This window comes from Parus major, chromosome 3 (assembly GCF_001522545.3).
Source record: "Parus major isolate Abel chromosome 3, Parus_major1.1, whole genome shotgun sequence".
Taxonomy (NCBI): domain Eukaryota; kingdom Metazoa; phylum Chordata; class Aves; order Passeriformes; family Paridae; genus Parus; species Parus major.
In genome coordinates, this window is record NC_031770.1 from 84,465,980 (window position 1) to 84,478,513 (window position 12,534).

A 12,534-nucleotide genomic window follows, 5' to 3' on the forward strand; every position below is an offset into this window, starting at 1 on the left:
ACAATTATATATTTTTTTTCTTTTTCAAGGGTTTACCAGGAGTTGATGGCCGTGAAGGGATCCCTGGAATGCCTGGAGCTAAAGTAAGGCACAATTGACATATTTCTGAGTTTTGGTCGTGCCCTAGATTTGTTCATTAATTTGTGTCTGCTACTCATGGCTTTATGCACATTATTAGGGTAATTGAATTAACATTTCTGTACTACAGATCCAAATGTATGTCAGCTCTGTGTTCCAGAAATAAAATTCTCCCTCATGTTTGATTTGCATAAATTACAACTTAAAATGTTTTTCAGGGTGAACCAGGGAAACCTGGAGCTCCAGGTGATACAGGGCTGCAGGGATTGCCAGTAAGTATTTTACCTTTGGAAGGTAGGCTCAGTTCAAATCATAGAAAGGCTGTGCATAGGTTGATTTGGCTTTGATATTGGAGTAAATTTCCAGTGGAGTATTTTGATATTGGAGTAAATTTGAAATTGGAGTAGATTTTCCAGTGAACAACTAAGCAAAAGGCCCAGGGGAGAGTATGTGTAATGTAAGGGGAATTTCTGCTATGTGTATGCAAAACTGCACAAAAGTCTAGATCTCCTTATGATGTCATTGTGGGGAACTTGGCCTCACAAAACATTTGTGGCCAGGATGTGAATCTTCTCCTGTTTCTCCTGCCTGAGACCCAGTGGATACTATGGTATGGTATAGAATGAGACCAGTTAGGGTCATTCTATTGACCAGGACCAAACTATTCCCAGGCTGAGCAGGAAAAGCTGAGCTGCTAGTCTAGCATACCTTCCATGAACAATCATCCTTTGGTATTCTGCTGGCTCAGGACATCTGGAATGCATCATGCTCATGCTGCTTTCTGTGGGTGGGTTGGAGGTCTCCAGTGTATCCCCTGTGGTAAACTTACAGGGCATCTGATGCTTTATGGGCTCTTTCAGGAGGCAATCCTCATGCACTGAATTTGAAAACTGTACCAACTGTCAAAACCTAAATAGAAACCTCTTTAAAGCACTTTGCCATAGGAGTAGTTGCTCTGAGGAACAGTGAAGGAGATGTTTTAAAGCAGAACTGGACATAAATCTGTAATATTGGTGAACTCTTAAGCTTGGAAGATAATTTGGTAAAAACATACTTGCTGTGAGCTGTTGCAGAGAAGTGAGGAGGGAATGAAAAAGTCCAAAGGTATCAAACTCTGCACCTCCAGTCTCAACATAATGGGACAAGCATATATTTCTAACCTAAGACAGAAAAAGTCACAATTCCTCACTTATCCATGCTCCTTCTGCTATTTATGAAGTAAGAATAAGGGTTCTTGTCTGTTACTTTGTAAACAGAAAGAATTTAAGCTTTTGAATAAAATTGAATTGAATACAATTGAATTTTATTAAATTCCTATTGAATAAAAGGGCTTCAATATCAAGTAAAAGGATTAGAACTACCCAAGCATGAGAAAGTATTGGGGTTTTTAAAATTTTTTTTTAAAAAAACATCTTTTCCAATTCCCTTAACAACAAATAAATGTTAATCTTTTTTCTTTCAGGGTTTCCCAGGCTCTCCAGGTATGAAAGGAATTCCTGGCCCAAAGGTAAAACATCTTGAGTATTGTCTTTCTTATCTAAAGCACAAATAAAGTGCTAAAGTATCTAAAGTATTCAATGAAATTGTACTAACCTTCTCTTGTGTTAAGAGACAAATCTTAGGCTGAAGGAATAAATACAGTTTTTAATCAGCTTTGGTCTGTGCATTTTCATGATTCTAGTGCTACATGACATGGTTTTCATCATTCTAGGTATTAAATAATACCAAAAAATGGCCATTTCCTTTTAAATTTGTGGAATTCATTGCTAGAGGAAGCTTTTGACATGCCTACCTCACTACATCTTGAAATGAATGATCTTGTAATAAGAATAGTACTTATAGCCACCTCGAGCTGATTCAATCACAGAGGTTATTTTCTCTATTTAGGTAGCACCAAATTGCAACATCAATTCCAATTTAGTTAAAAAAAATGTTGTGAGATTGAGATGTGGAATGCTTCAGACAATGATGTTTGAGTTTAGCTGTAAGTAATTGAAAAAGAAAACTAGACTGAGACATGTTTTTTGTCTGAAGTTACATGGCGTGATATTGCCTTCTGTGATTTGAAAGCAACAATCAAATCTGTTTGGGATTTGTCAGCACATAAACAGCAAAGGAACTGAAATATGACTTTTGAAAAATTAGATGGAAAGGTTTGGTCAGTGTTAAAAGAACACTAAAAATAAAGCAGAGGTTCAAAAAGTAACAGAGGATGATTTTATTTATACCTTATTGCTTTCCTTATTTTTTTGTTTTAAAATGGAAGAGCAAACCATTGGCTTGGCTAATGTTTTTCATCTTCTGTCCAATAGGGTAATAGAGGTCCTCCTGGGGTGCCAGGGTTAATGGGAAATCCTGGTAAACAGGTAAAACCATTAATCTTATAAAAAAGATCTAGAAAAATGTGTAAAAAAAATAAAAAACACTTTTCATATTTTTTGCATTTCAAATTTTCTCCCCAAAACAGGGTCAACAAGGCCCAGAGGGAGAAGCAGGTCCAACAGGACCCCGGGGACCACCAGTAAGTATGGAATAAATTTATAATTGAATATGTGTAAAATTGCAGTGTCTCAAGATAGGGTTGCTGAAGCTAGCCACAAGGTAAAATTTTTATTTATCATAAGTTGTAATTTTTCAGGTAAGTACCAGTTCTTTACCTTCTGTACCAAGAGGATGTGCATCCGCACACAGAGAAATATACTCCAGAAATGTCCTACGATTTGTTTTGGCTTTGGTGGAAAGCTAATTTTTTTTACCTTTGTTTATATTCTTCTTGCCTTTGTATTTGGTTATGCTGAGTAAAAGCCAAAACAGAAGGACTAAGTGTGGTTTGTGAGAAAAAGCAGGAACCACACTCCTGCTCTTCTGCTGTAACAGTCTGGTTTGCCAACCATATTATTACCATGGATATAGTGATGCGAAGAATAGGATTTATCTTTCATTGGAAATGCTACTGTTGTGATTTCTTTCCCTGGAGATTTTCCTTAACACTAGAAGGATTTGGAAGACTGGAAAAATTTCTGCAGGGCAGGTAGCTTGCTGCAGGAAAGAAATCTGCTAAGAAAAGTGAACTGATGGTTTTTGTTAAGGCTCAGTTTTGAAGACAAAGGACAGCTGGATTTTGGAGGGTGTTTGGTACTGCTTTCTCTCTAGAGGGGATCTGACATGGTTTGAAGCTGCATAAGGCTGATCTAATTTCCCTTTGCTGTTAATCCTTCTGGATGGAGAGGCATGAGAGAATCAGTGATTTGAAGAAAATTTTCATGTACAAATATTTACTCTGAAGACATTAGCCAGGCTTCAGGCTCTGTAAGCAATTGGTTTTTCAGGCTTCCCTCCTGCCACTGATGCCCTGGGGATGATTTCCCAGAATTTTCCGAGCCTCTGCTATAATACAATGACACAAATTTTGCTCATGGAGTTGTAGGGTTATTCTCATGCAAGGTTTAGTGAGGTACTCTGTGTGGTAGATTTTTAAGGGTCAGGAATATCTTCTCTGAATTAGCTCCTAAGCAGTCAACCAAGTAACAGATTCCATTTTCTTTTGTTTTTTTCCCCTGTGGTTTATGATATCAGGTGCTAGATGTATTAATTCATGAGATCACATTTATTTTGGAGTCTTTGCATTGCTGCTGCGTCCACAGCTGCCTAAGGATAATACAAAAAGGGGTTTATAAGAGCATTTACTAGGGTGGAATACAGGTATCTTCAGCTTCCCAAAAGCCCAACTTACAAACAAGTTTTTGTCTTTATTTTTGTTCTTTGTATTTAAAAGCATTGGATACACTCAAAAAGGTCTTCAACCCTGTTCTTAGGCAGATACTGTACACTTGTGACAGGAACAAGAATTATAATTGAATCAGACCAAAGTAATTGCCCACTCTGATAATGCACTGTAATCTGCTGAACTATTCTTTTAATCCTTTCAATGTGAACATGAATTTACAAAATCAGCAGTCCGTAGAACAGGGGTTGACACACAAGGTTAATTATTAGTAACCCTGTCGATGGACAGAAATACTTAAAGCAGATTAAATACAGTGATTTTTCCTTTTATCACTCTAGAGACCAGAAAGACATCTGGATTCCTTGCCTTTATTTTCTCTGTGTTTACAAAGTGCACTCATTTTGGAAAATGTGGAAACATTAGAACCAAAGCATAGAAAGAAAACTTCTGGTTAATACAATGTGGAGAATGGAAATAAATTATTATGAAGTAAGTTTGTATGGGGTACATCAAACAGTAAGCTACTTCTCATCTGTAGTTCCCTTATAAGCTATGAAGAGCCTTGGATAATAACTATGGTGGCTTTTCTCAGCTTGAGACTACAGGCAGCATATGACTGGGATAACTTTCTATTTTTATTTTTTTTTTTTCTGGAACATTTTACATCTACACAAAAAAGGGGGATGATGAGGGTTTTTTTGTTTAGGAAGGACACAGTGTTGAACTGTTGAACTTCAGAGAGCTTTGGTCTAAGCTGAATCAATATTTATTTCCAGAGCAGAATAAAGAATGTTTTCTCTTTCTTTTACAGCATATACATGTAGCTTACTTTTGAACTTCAGGTTTTAGGATTCTGTCCTTCCATTTCTAGGGAAAAAATAATCTGCTGGTTAAATTCTACATAGCATGATTTTCAAACTTCTAAAACTAGACAATTTGGCAATAAGTTGAGAAAGGAATTATAATTCAATTATAATTGTTCTAAAGAGAATTTTTTTTTTTCTTTCTTAGTCTGAAATTTTCTCACAGCTTTAACACCTGCTTGCTTTATACCAAAATTTCATAAAGAAACACTTTCAAAGCCTGAGGAATTTCTGGTTATGGTATTTTTCTTGGCCTATTTATTCTTATTTTGAATTAGTCATTTAATAACTCAGTTCAGTTTTTTCTTTCTCCTTTACCTATTTGTTCCATTCTACTCTTGCTATAGAAGACTCAGATAGAAGTCAGGAGGGGTTTTTATTTCTTGGAGAAAGAAAAAACCTTGATATTTTGCAGGATATGGGGAATTTCAGTCCCCATATATATTGGATGCACAGCAACAACTACATAAAATCCTGTCTACTCCCCTATTTCACTTACCCCTGTTCTTTGCATTACAACTGGGTGAGACAACACAGCTGGTGGCTCCGGGAGGACCAGAATTCCAGAGGAAAGGACATTTGGGTCTATGGGGGGAGATAACAAGGCTGGCTCTGCTAATATGGCCAGCAAGCTGGTATTTGCATCAGGGAAAACCTACATGCCTACATTTGTGTTACATTTAAAAATCACAGGGCTTTTCAGCTTTATCTACTTGCAGAAGACATTTTTTGAGAGAAATTTTTCACTTTACCTACTGTGCAGTTTTTTGAAAAGTTACAAAAGAGAGCACTGTCATCAGTGGCTCTGTGGGAGAAATAATACTTTTATGCTGTTTGCCAAAAAACTTGTCGAGTCCTCTGTTATACACCATGTTATTTCAGTGTATTCTATTGTTAAACAGCTGTTGGAATGTAGTTGGAAAAATATTGTTACTAAACAGCAGATTCATATTTTGGCCTTTCATGAGTCTGTAAACATTTAAAGTTTCCCAGGGAAGAGACAAAATATTTGAAAACAAGATTACTAGCTCTAGCTAAAAACTCACGGCAAACTCGTTTGTTAGGAGATTCTTTTTCCTCACCTCTGACAAATATCCCTAGGAGAAACTTGCTTTAAAAGGTATAATTTTAGTCTATTATTGCTTTTCCTTAAAAAAAACTTAAACTGGCATCTGAATGGGTAGGGGAAAAAAACTCTCTTTTGCTATTTGTGTGTTCAGTAAACTGGAAAAACAACTGGAGCAACATTGAAATGTTGCCTTTTATTTCTAAATTAAACATATTCTCCACCCCACTCTAATTGTTTTGTTGGTTAGCCTTGTTTGCTTCACATTGTTCTAACCAATCCAAGTAATTACCAAACTCATTTGTGATTTAAACATTTCTAAGTCAGTCATCATGGCAGGTGGGCCAAAGGAAGGAATTCTCAAATGTGGGAGTGTCATTCCTAATCAGTGGAATTTAGTCGTGCTCCTTAAGCTGCTTAACCATTTTCTTTCATATTTTCTGAGATTTAGTAATCTAATTTAGTTTCTGCAGAAAATACTGACCTCTGCCTCTGCTTTTTCATCCCTTGCTTTTCTTCAACTATTTAACCTATAAATTGCTAACATTTTGAGAGCCTGTATTGCACCCTGTGGTTTTGCAGAGAGCTTGTGATATTGTAGTCACTTAAAGTTCAATATGTGTCAAGCAAATCGAGCACACTTGATGCATATGCAGGCCAGCAGTCGCATATGTTGCTCTGCAATTAGGAAGTAATATGTTTTCCCAACATTAGCAACACAGACTAAATATCCAGCTGCCTCAGATTTGATGCCACTGCCCCTCTGAGAGACTTCTGAGGGTCCCTGGTCAGTTGGGATGACTTCCTTTCTGGAAGTACCTTTGTCTCACTATAAAGGGGAAACCCAGAGAGTACCTTGGATTTAGTACTCAAATGTCACACAGTCTAAAGTTAGAGGAGAATGCTGTTTCCAGCATCTTAAGTTACTTTCAGCTAATTTTCTGGTCTTTAAAGGTATTTCTGTCCTGCCTATGCTGAAATACAACTTTAGTTACTAGTTAAACTACTTAGGGTAACCAAAGTGTAGCTTTTTTATCATATTCCTTTGACATGACTGCAACTGGAATACTGTGTCACTTTCTGTAGTTGATAGTGGTAGGATGAAATGTCCTTGTCTCAGTTTATATGATATGTTTAGGAATTAGTGGACATGTTATTTTATATATAATTTTTATATATATTTTATATAGTTATATATATATATGTAACTTCAGACACGTTCCACAAGTGGTGTCATAGTTTACATTCAAGGCAGAGCTAAAGGAGCTAGTCAGCATTAGAGTGTTTATAGCAGAGTCAAAAGGACAAAATGCATTTCCATCTTGGAAGGGACTTTTTATACACTAAACCTAAGCCTCTAGATGAATGTGACAGAACTTTTGGACCCTGCCCAATTGTGCAGCATGGTTTGTACAAGGTAGCACTTTTTCAGTCATGCTTGCAGACTCCATACCCCAGTCAAACTTTATAAGCTCCAAGCCTCTTCACTTCTCCTAGTATCCACCCCTGTCTTCCTAAATGGCATGGCCAGATTCTTGTCTGATACCTCTTTGTTTACCCCTCCACCACCAACAACTCTCTTTGACTTTTGGGCTTGGTAGAGCTCTGGATGTCAGCAGATATCACAATGTTGGCTTCTCCTAAGCAGTGTAGACAGTGGCCTGGGTAAAAACTGGATTTGGGAAGGAGCTAGTGTACTAAAGCTGTCCTGGACTTCAGCTAGACTTCAGACACAGAATGAAAGGTCTCTGCCCTCTAGACTTGGCCACAAGTGTCACTTGCAAAGAGAACAACAGCTAGTGGGTTGTTGCTTCTGCCCAAAGCCTGGGACAGATAAGAGGAGGGAGCATTTCATGCTACATCTACCTCTTACCATTATCCTGAGCAGTACAATTTAATTATTACTCTGGCAAAGTTACATTTAAAACCTCAGAGAAAGTGACTTGTATCTTTACTCTTCTATCAAATATTATTTTACATACTTGGATGCTTTTCAGTACTGTATTGAGGGTCAAAGAGTCCTGTTGATGCTTCTGTGGCTAAATCCTTGAACTTAAATGAGTATTTCCTCTGAGATTTTGCATGGCAAAAATTTGGCAAGTTTAAGTCTCATAAGTATATAGTTGATAAATGGGTTTTTTGCAAAAAACTTTGAATATGAAGTTTTAAAAAATCCAATATGTACTTTGTTTATTCTTCTTTATTCCACACAGATTTAATTCTCTATGGAAGTCCTTTGACATATATTTAATAATAGATAACAAATTATTTAAAATTAATAACAATTTTTTTAAGTAATAAAGGGTTAATACAGTATATGATGTGTATTACCTCTCAAGTGGTTCTAATTAGTGTTTCAATTATCTGGGCAAATAAGTGGGATGAAAATTATATGGGATGTATTCTCATTCTTATTATTGTTCCACTCAATAGATGAACAAAAAATCAATAAGCCAGTGAAAACTCTCTTAGCATGCGAATTCATTCTGTAACTGTTTGTTTGTGAGAATTCTACAAAAGGATCAAGTCTTCAAAATTTCAGTGAAGATGGAAACAATTCTGGACAACCTAAAGGAAGGTCAATTGTAAATCCTGTAATCTTATGTATATTACATTAAAAGGCTGATTATATTAGATCTGTTAGAAAGACATTAAATCACATATTCAGTGGTTCAGGGGTTGATTTTCACAGATTTTTCTGCTAACCACAGCCTAGCACAGGAGCTGTGGAAGGGCTGCATCCTGGTGGTGTTCAGACTTGCAGTGCCATGCTACCATTTCAGCTTCCCATTTTTCATGTGCCTTTCCCTAGAAGCATGGAATGTTTGCCAGCATGGATGCAAGCTGGTCTGTCTCAGGCCCCTACAACTAGCGGGGCTGCTTACCCTCCTTAAGAGTTTCACCTCTAGGAAACGTACGGATTCCAAAGTGTGCATAAAACCATACAGATTCTGGCAGTCTTTTTGTGAAAGCCAGTGCAGCATGCCTGTTGGTTGGTGGCTGGCCTGAAGCTATGCACTGTTGCACAGAGGGCTGCTGTGTAAGAAAGGTAGGCTGGGGACGTGGCCACATGGCTTTCTGCTCTAATTCCTGCCCGTAGTGATTTATGGCACAGAGGAACATTTCATCTGATCAAGAACAGACGGCAGCACCTGGACCAGCTATTACAGAAACTCTCCTATAGGCTGTGGGGAAAATGTAGGTGCTTCTAGGAAATGACTTATATTGCATTTTAAATGTTTACATGAGGACATTTCAAGATGCCTTTTTTTTCTTCAGAGTAAGCAGCTTACTGTGTAACCTATCCTAGGGCTACTTCAGTCTGGTATAATGTGGAGGAAGCATTACAGTCTTTCTAGTTATGCCAGGGATGGGATTCCTCATTCTTTGGGCTCCAGTTCCTCTCTCACTTTCTAAAACACCACTGCAGATCTTGCAGTGGTGGCCTATAGTTTGAGATAATCTATCCTTACAGACATAATGTCAATGTTTACAGGTAATACTATGCATTTGTATTCTGGTCTTCTGTAAACTAACCTCCTTCTTTAACTCCTTGGAAAAGCATTGTGTTTGACAAAGTGCCTGTGGTATGCATCTGACAAAAGATCTTTTACTGCATTTGAAATAAAATAGAAGTTTTTTTTCTTGAATTTTGTATGACCAGCAGAACTTTTGATATGCTTAAGAGGTTTATTATAACATTTTAACTCCCTGAAGTACTGCTTTTGTTTCATCTCTGTATAGCAGCGACTGTTATGAAAATGACTTGAGAAAACAAGTTTCTAATGGTGATCATAATTTTAGTCTTTGTCTTTCCTTCACCAGAAATGTAGCAGTATTCCAGGTCAGAGATGTAGTTCAGAATTTTGTGATTAAACAAAATTTTAATGCATTTTCTGGGTTGTAAGATTAAGGTCAGTTAGAGGACATTTTTCCTTTCTTTTTTTTTTTTGCCCAACATAAAAAAGGTTCTAAAAATCATGCAAAGTGCTTTAAAGTAATAGGTATTTTAATACCATAGGATATTTTGAAGGAAATTAATTGAAAATTCTGTTTATGTTTGGTTCTGTGATCTCTCCAGGATACCTAATTATTTCTGGAATTGTAAAGTTGGCTTTCCTAAGCTTGTGTGAGATGCTGTCATTGCATTTATGACCTAGTATAAAAGGCCATGTCTGCCACCTCCTTTTATTTACTATGCCACAACGTTTCAGAATATTGTTCTTGTTATGAAAAAAAATCCTGTATTTAAAATTATCCATTGCATACAACAGTAGAGTGCTAAGATCGACTTTCATCTAAGATGTTCTGTTATTGTATAATAGTTTATTAACTCGCAGAACTAATAACTTCAATTATTGACATTTTATGATATTAAATGTTACATCTTTCCTTTATTGCAAATAGCACTTAAATAGCCTCCCAGTGAATTTAAGAAGAGTTTCTCAAGTGAGACCTAGGCTTGTGTTGGGACATAGTTTGAATTTATCTGTGCAGGGATATGTCTTAACCTGTGAGAGTAAAGCTATAAAACTTATTGAGCTGTTCTGAAAAGTTTAATCATAAGAGAAAATCTTTTTGAGAAGGTACTTTCGTTCAAAAATTCAAATCTTTGCAAGTTTGGCTCAATATCAGATTCACCCAGAATATGTCTTAAAATGGCTACATTAAGAAATAAAGTTGTAACACTAATGTTAATGTGATGATCTGAATGGATAAACATGTCTGAAGTGAAGATGAAAAGGTGTGGTAAAGCATGTATTTATGCTTATCACTATTATAAATGGTGATTTTTAAAAGCTACCCTTCCCTGTAACACTCTAGACTTTTTTTAAACCTGAGTAAGTTTATTAAGCATTACTTCTGCATTTGCTTTTCACATTTGTGCATAGGGATTAGGTGCTTTAAATATGTGGTCAGACAGGAGCTCAGGTGAAGAAACTAAGTAAAAGCCTAAAGTTAACCTGCCAGGGTTGTCATAGGGAAGTGGATGTGTTTGTGACAGGTAACTCTCAGGGGTGATCCCATGAAGGGAACTTCATTTTGCTTAATCACTCACCAAAATTATTTGTTTGAATCTTTTAATGCCAAATACAGGTTATATGGCATTGTTAACTAAAAATGTTTACTCAGAATGTATCACTGGTTTAAATGCATATGGAATGTTTGCACTATGAAAAAGAAGTTTCAATTAAACCCAACGGCTAAGTAGTGTCAATCACTTAACATTAAAGAAAAAAAAAATCATACTTTACTTCCAGATCACAGGAAGAATTCCAGGAAATAATGTTGTCCCTCTATTTCTGCTTCTAGGGTAGCAGAGGGGAGACAGGTCCTGCAGGTCCTCCAGGTTTACCAGGGAAGTTGGTAAGCAGTTTATTTCCATATTCAATGCTCATGCATACTTTCAAGGAGCTATAGTATCATCTGGAACTATACTTACCCACTTATCCATGCAGGGAACTGAAAATAACATTGAAATGAGTGGTGGTTCAGGTTTTTTTTTGCAGTCTTCTGTTACTGTGCTAATATTAGAAAATGCTGTTTTAAATGACATGGAGGTGTGTGTGACTTTTTCTTCTACTTGATAAACCCGTAAATCCTATGACATGCAAAGCTGAGTTGCACACTCCTGTGTGGGCTCCTGGGAACAGGAGCAGTGTGAGACTGGCTTTCTGCTAACAGCTACGTGATGCTAATGAATGGAGCACAGTATGAATGCCACCTTTTACCACAGCTCCGGCAGTATTTACACAGAATCAGTTAGAAGCATAGCTGGGGAGGTCTTGGCTGAAAGAGCTTACTGTTACAGAGGAATGTGCAAATCACAGAGTGCAAGATCTTGGGAAGGATTTTTCAGAGAACCAGTCTGTTGTTGAGGGACTGGAGGGTAGAATACTCTGTAAGTCATTTCTGTTGTGACTGTCAGCAATAAATTCATAACAAGATTCTGTTTAAAGTGCTATACTTTGGATCAGCCCAATTTGCATCAGATAATCCTCTTTCATCAATCTAAGTCTGTTCTGGGAGTAAGGTTCTGCCCCATCTGCTTCTGGGAATGACCCTTAGCTATTCATTCTAAACAAGACTGGCTAAGTTTACATCCTTGACTTATTTTCACAGGGTCCCCAGGGTAATATTGGACTTCCTGGACTGCCTGGTCCTCCAGGCCTTCCTGGTGGTAAAGGTGACCGGGTAAGCAATGCACTTGTACATGCAGTTTGATGTCAGGTGTAAACACAACAAGTTGATGACTGTTTTCAATTTTTTCCACTAATTAATGTCTGTTTTCTTGTTTTGTATGTAGATATTTTAACTGCTTGAAAGTGCTCCTTGTGCCTGTTAACTACTTATAGCTCATAAACATATACAGGAATAGTCCTGGCAGTGTCACTTAAGGGACTGAAATATGATTACTGGTGTAAATATTCTTTTGGCTTTTTAAGTCTGAATTATTTAAAGACCTAAATTGTACTGCAAATAACTGATGCAGCTAGATATGAGATGGTTAGTCAGGGTCTGTGGTCACTAAAGAGCTTTGCAATTTCAGTCCTCACTTACAGTATTAGTGATGCCTGTCACACATGTCTTGGGATCTGCTATGGAAATGCACATAATAATGCAGCTATTGAAATGCCTATGGATGCATGCAGGATTACAGAATATACATCTAGTATTTTGTTGACAGGGAAGGATTGGGCCCCAGGGACTTCACATAACTACAGAATATATATTGCTTTGTTCTATAAATGTTAGTGAAGACAGTATATAAAGCTGGAGATGTTTCTTATCTTCTCTTG

The 12,534-nt window shown here is 37.0% G+C and overlaps 1 protein-coding gene across 1 annotated transcript in view; it reads left to right on the plus strand.

The window, feature by feature from the left end:
- The window catches only part of COL9A1 (collagen type IX alpha 1 chain), a 63,396-nt gene that overhangs the window by 35,201 nt on the left and 15,661 nt on the right, over positions 1-12,534 (plus strand). The window contains exons 24-30 of the mRNA XM_015622441.3: positions 30-83; positions 297-350; positions 1,541-1,585; positions 2,391-2,444; positions 2,546-2,599; positions 11,048-11,101; positions 11,858-11,929. Of these exons, the coding sequence (XP_015477927.1) occupies positions 30-83; positions 297-350; positions 1,541-1,585; positions 2,391-2,444; positions 2,546-2,599; positions 11,048-11,101; positions 11,858-11,929 (387 nt within the window). The remainder of the gene's footprint in view (positions 1-29; positions 84-296; positions 351-1,540; positions 1,586-2,390; positions 2,445-2,545; positions 2,600-11,047; positions 11,102-11,857; positions 11,930-12,534) is intronic.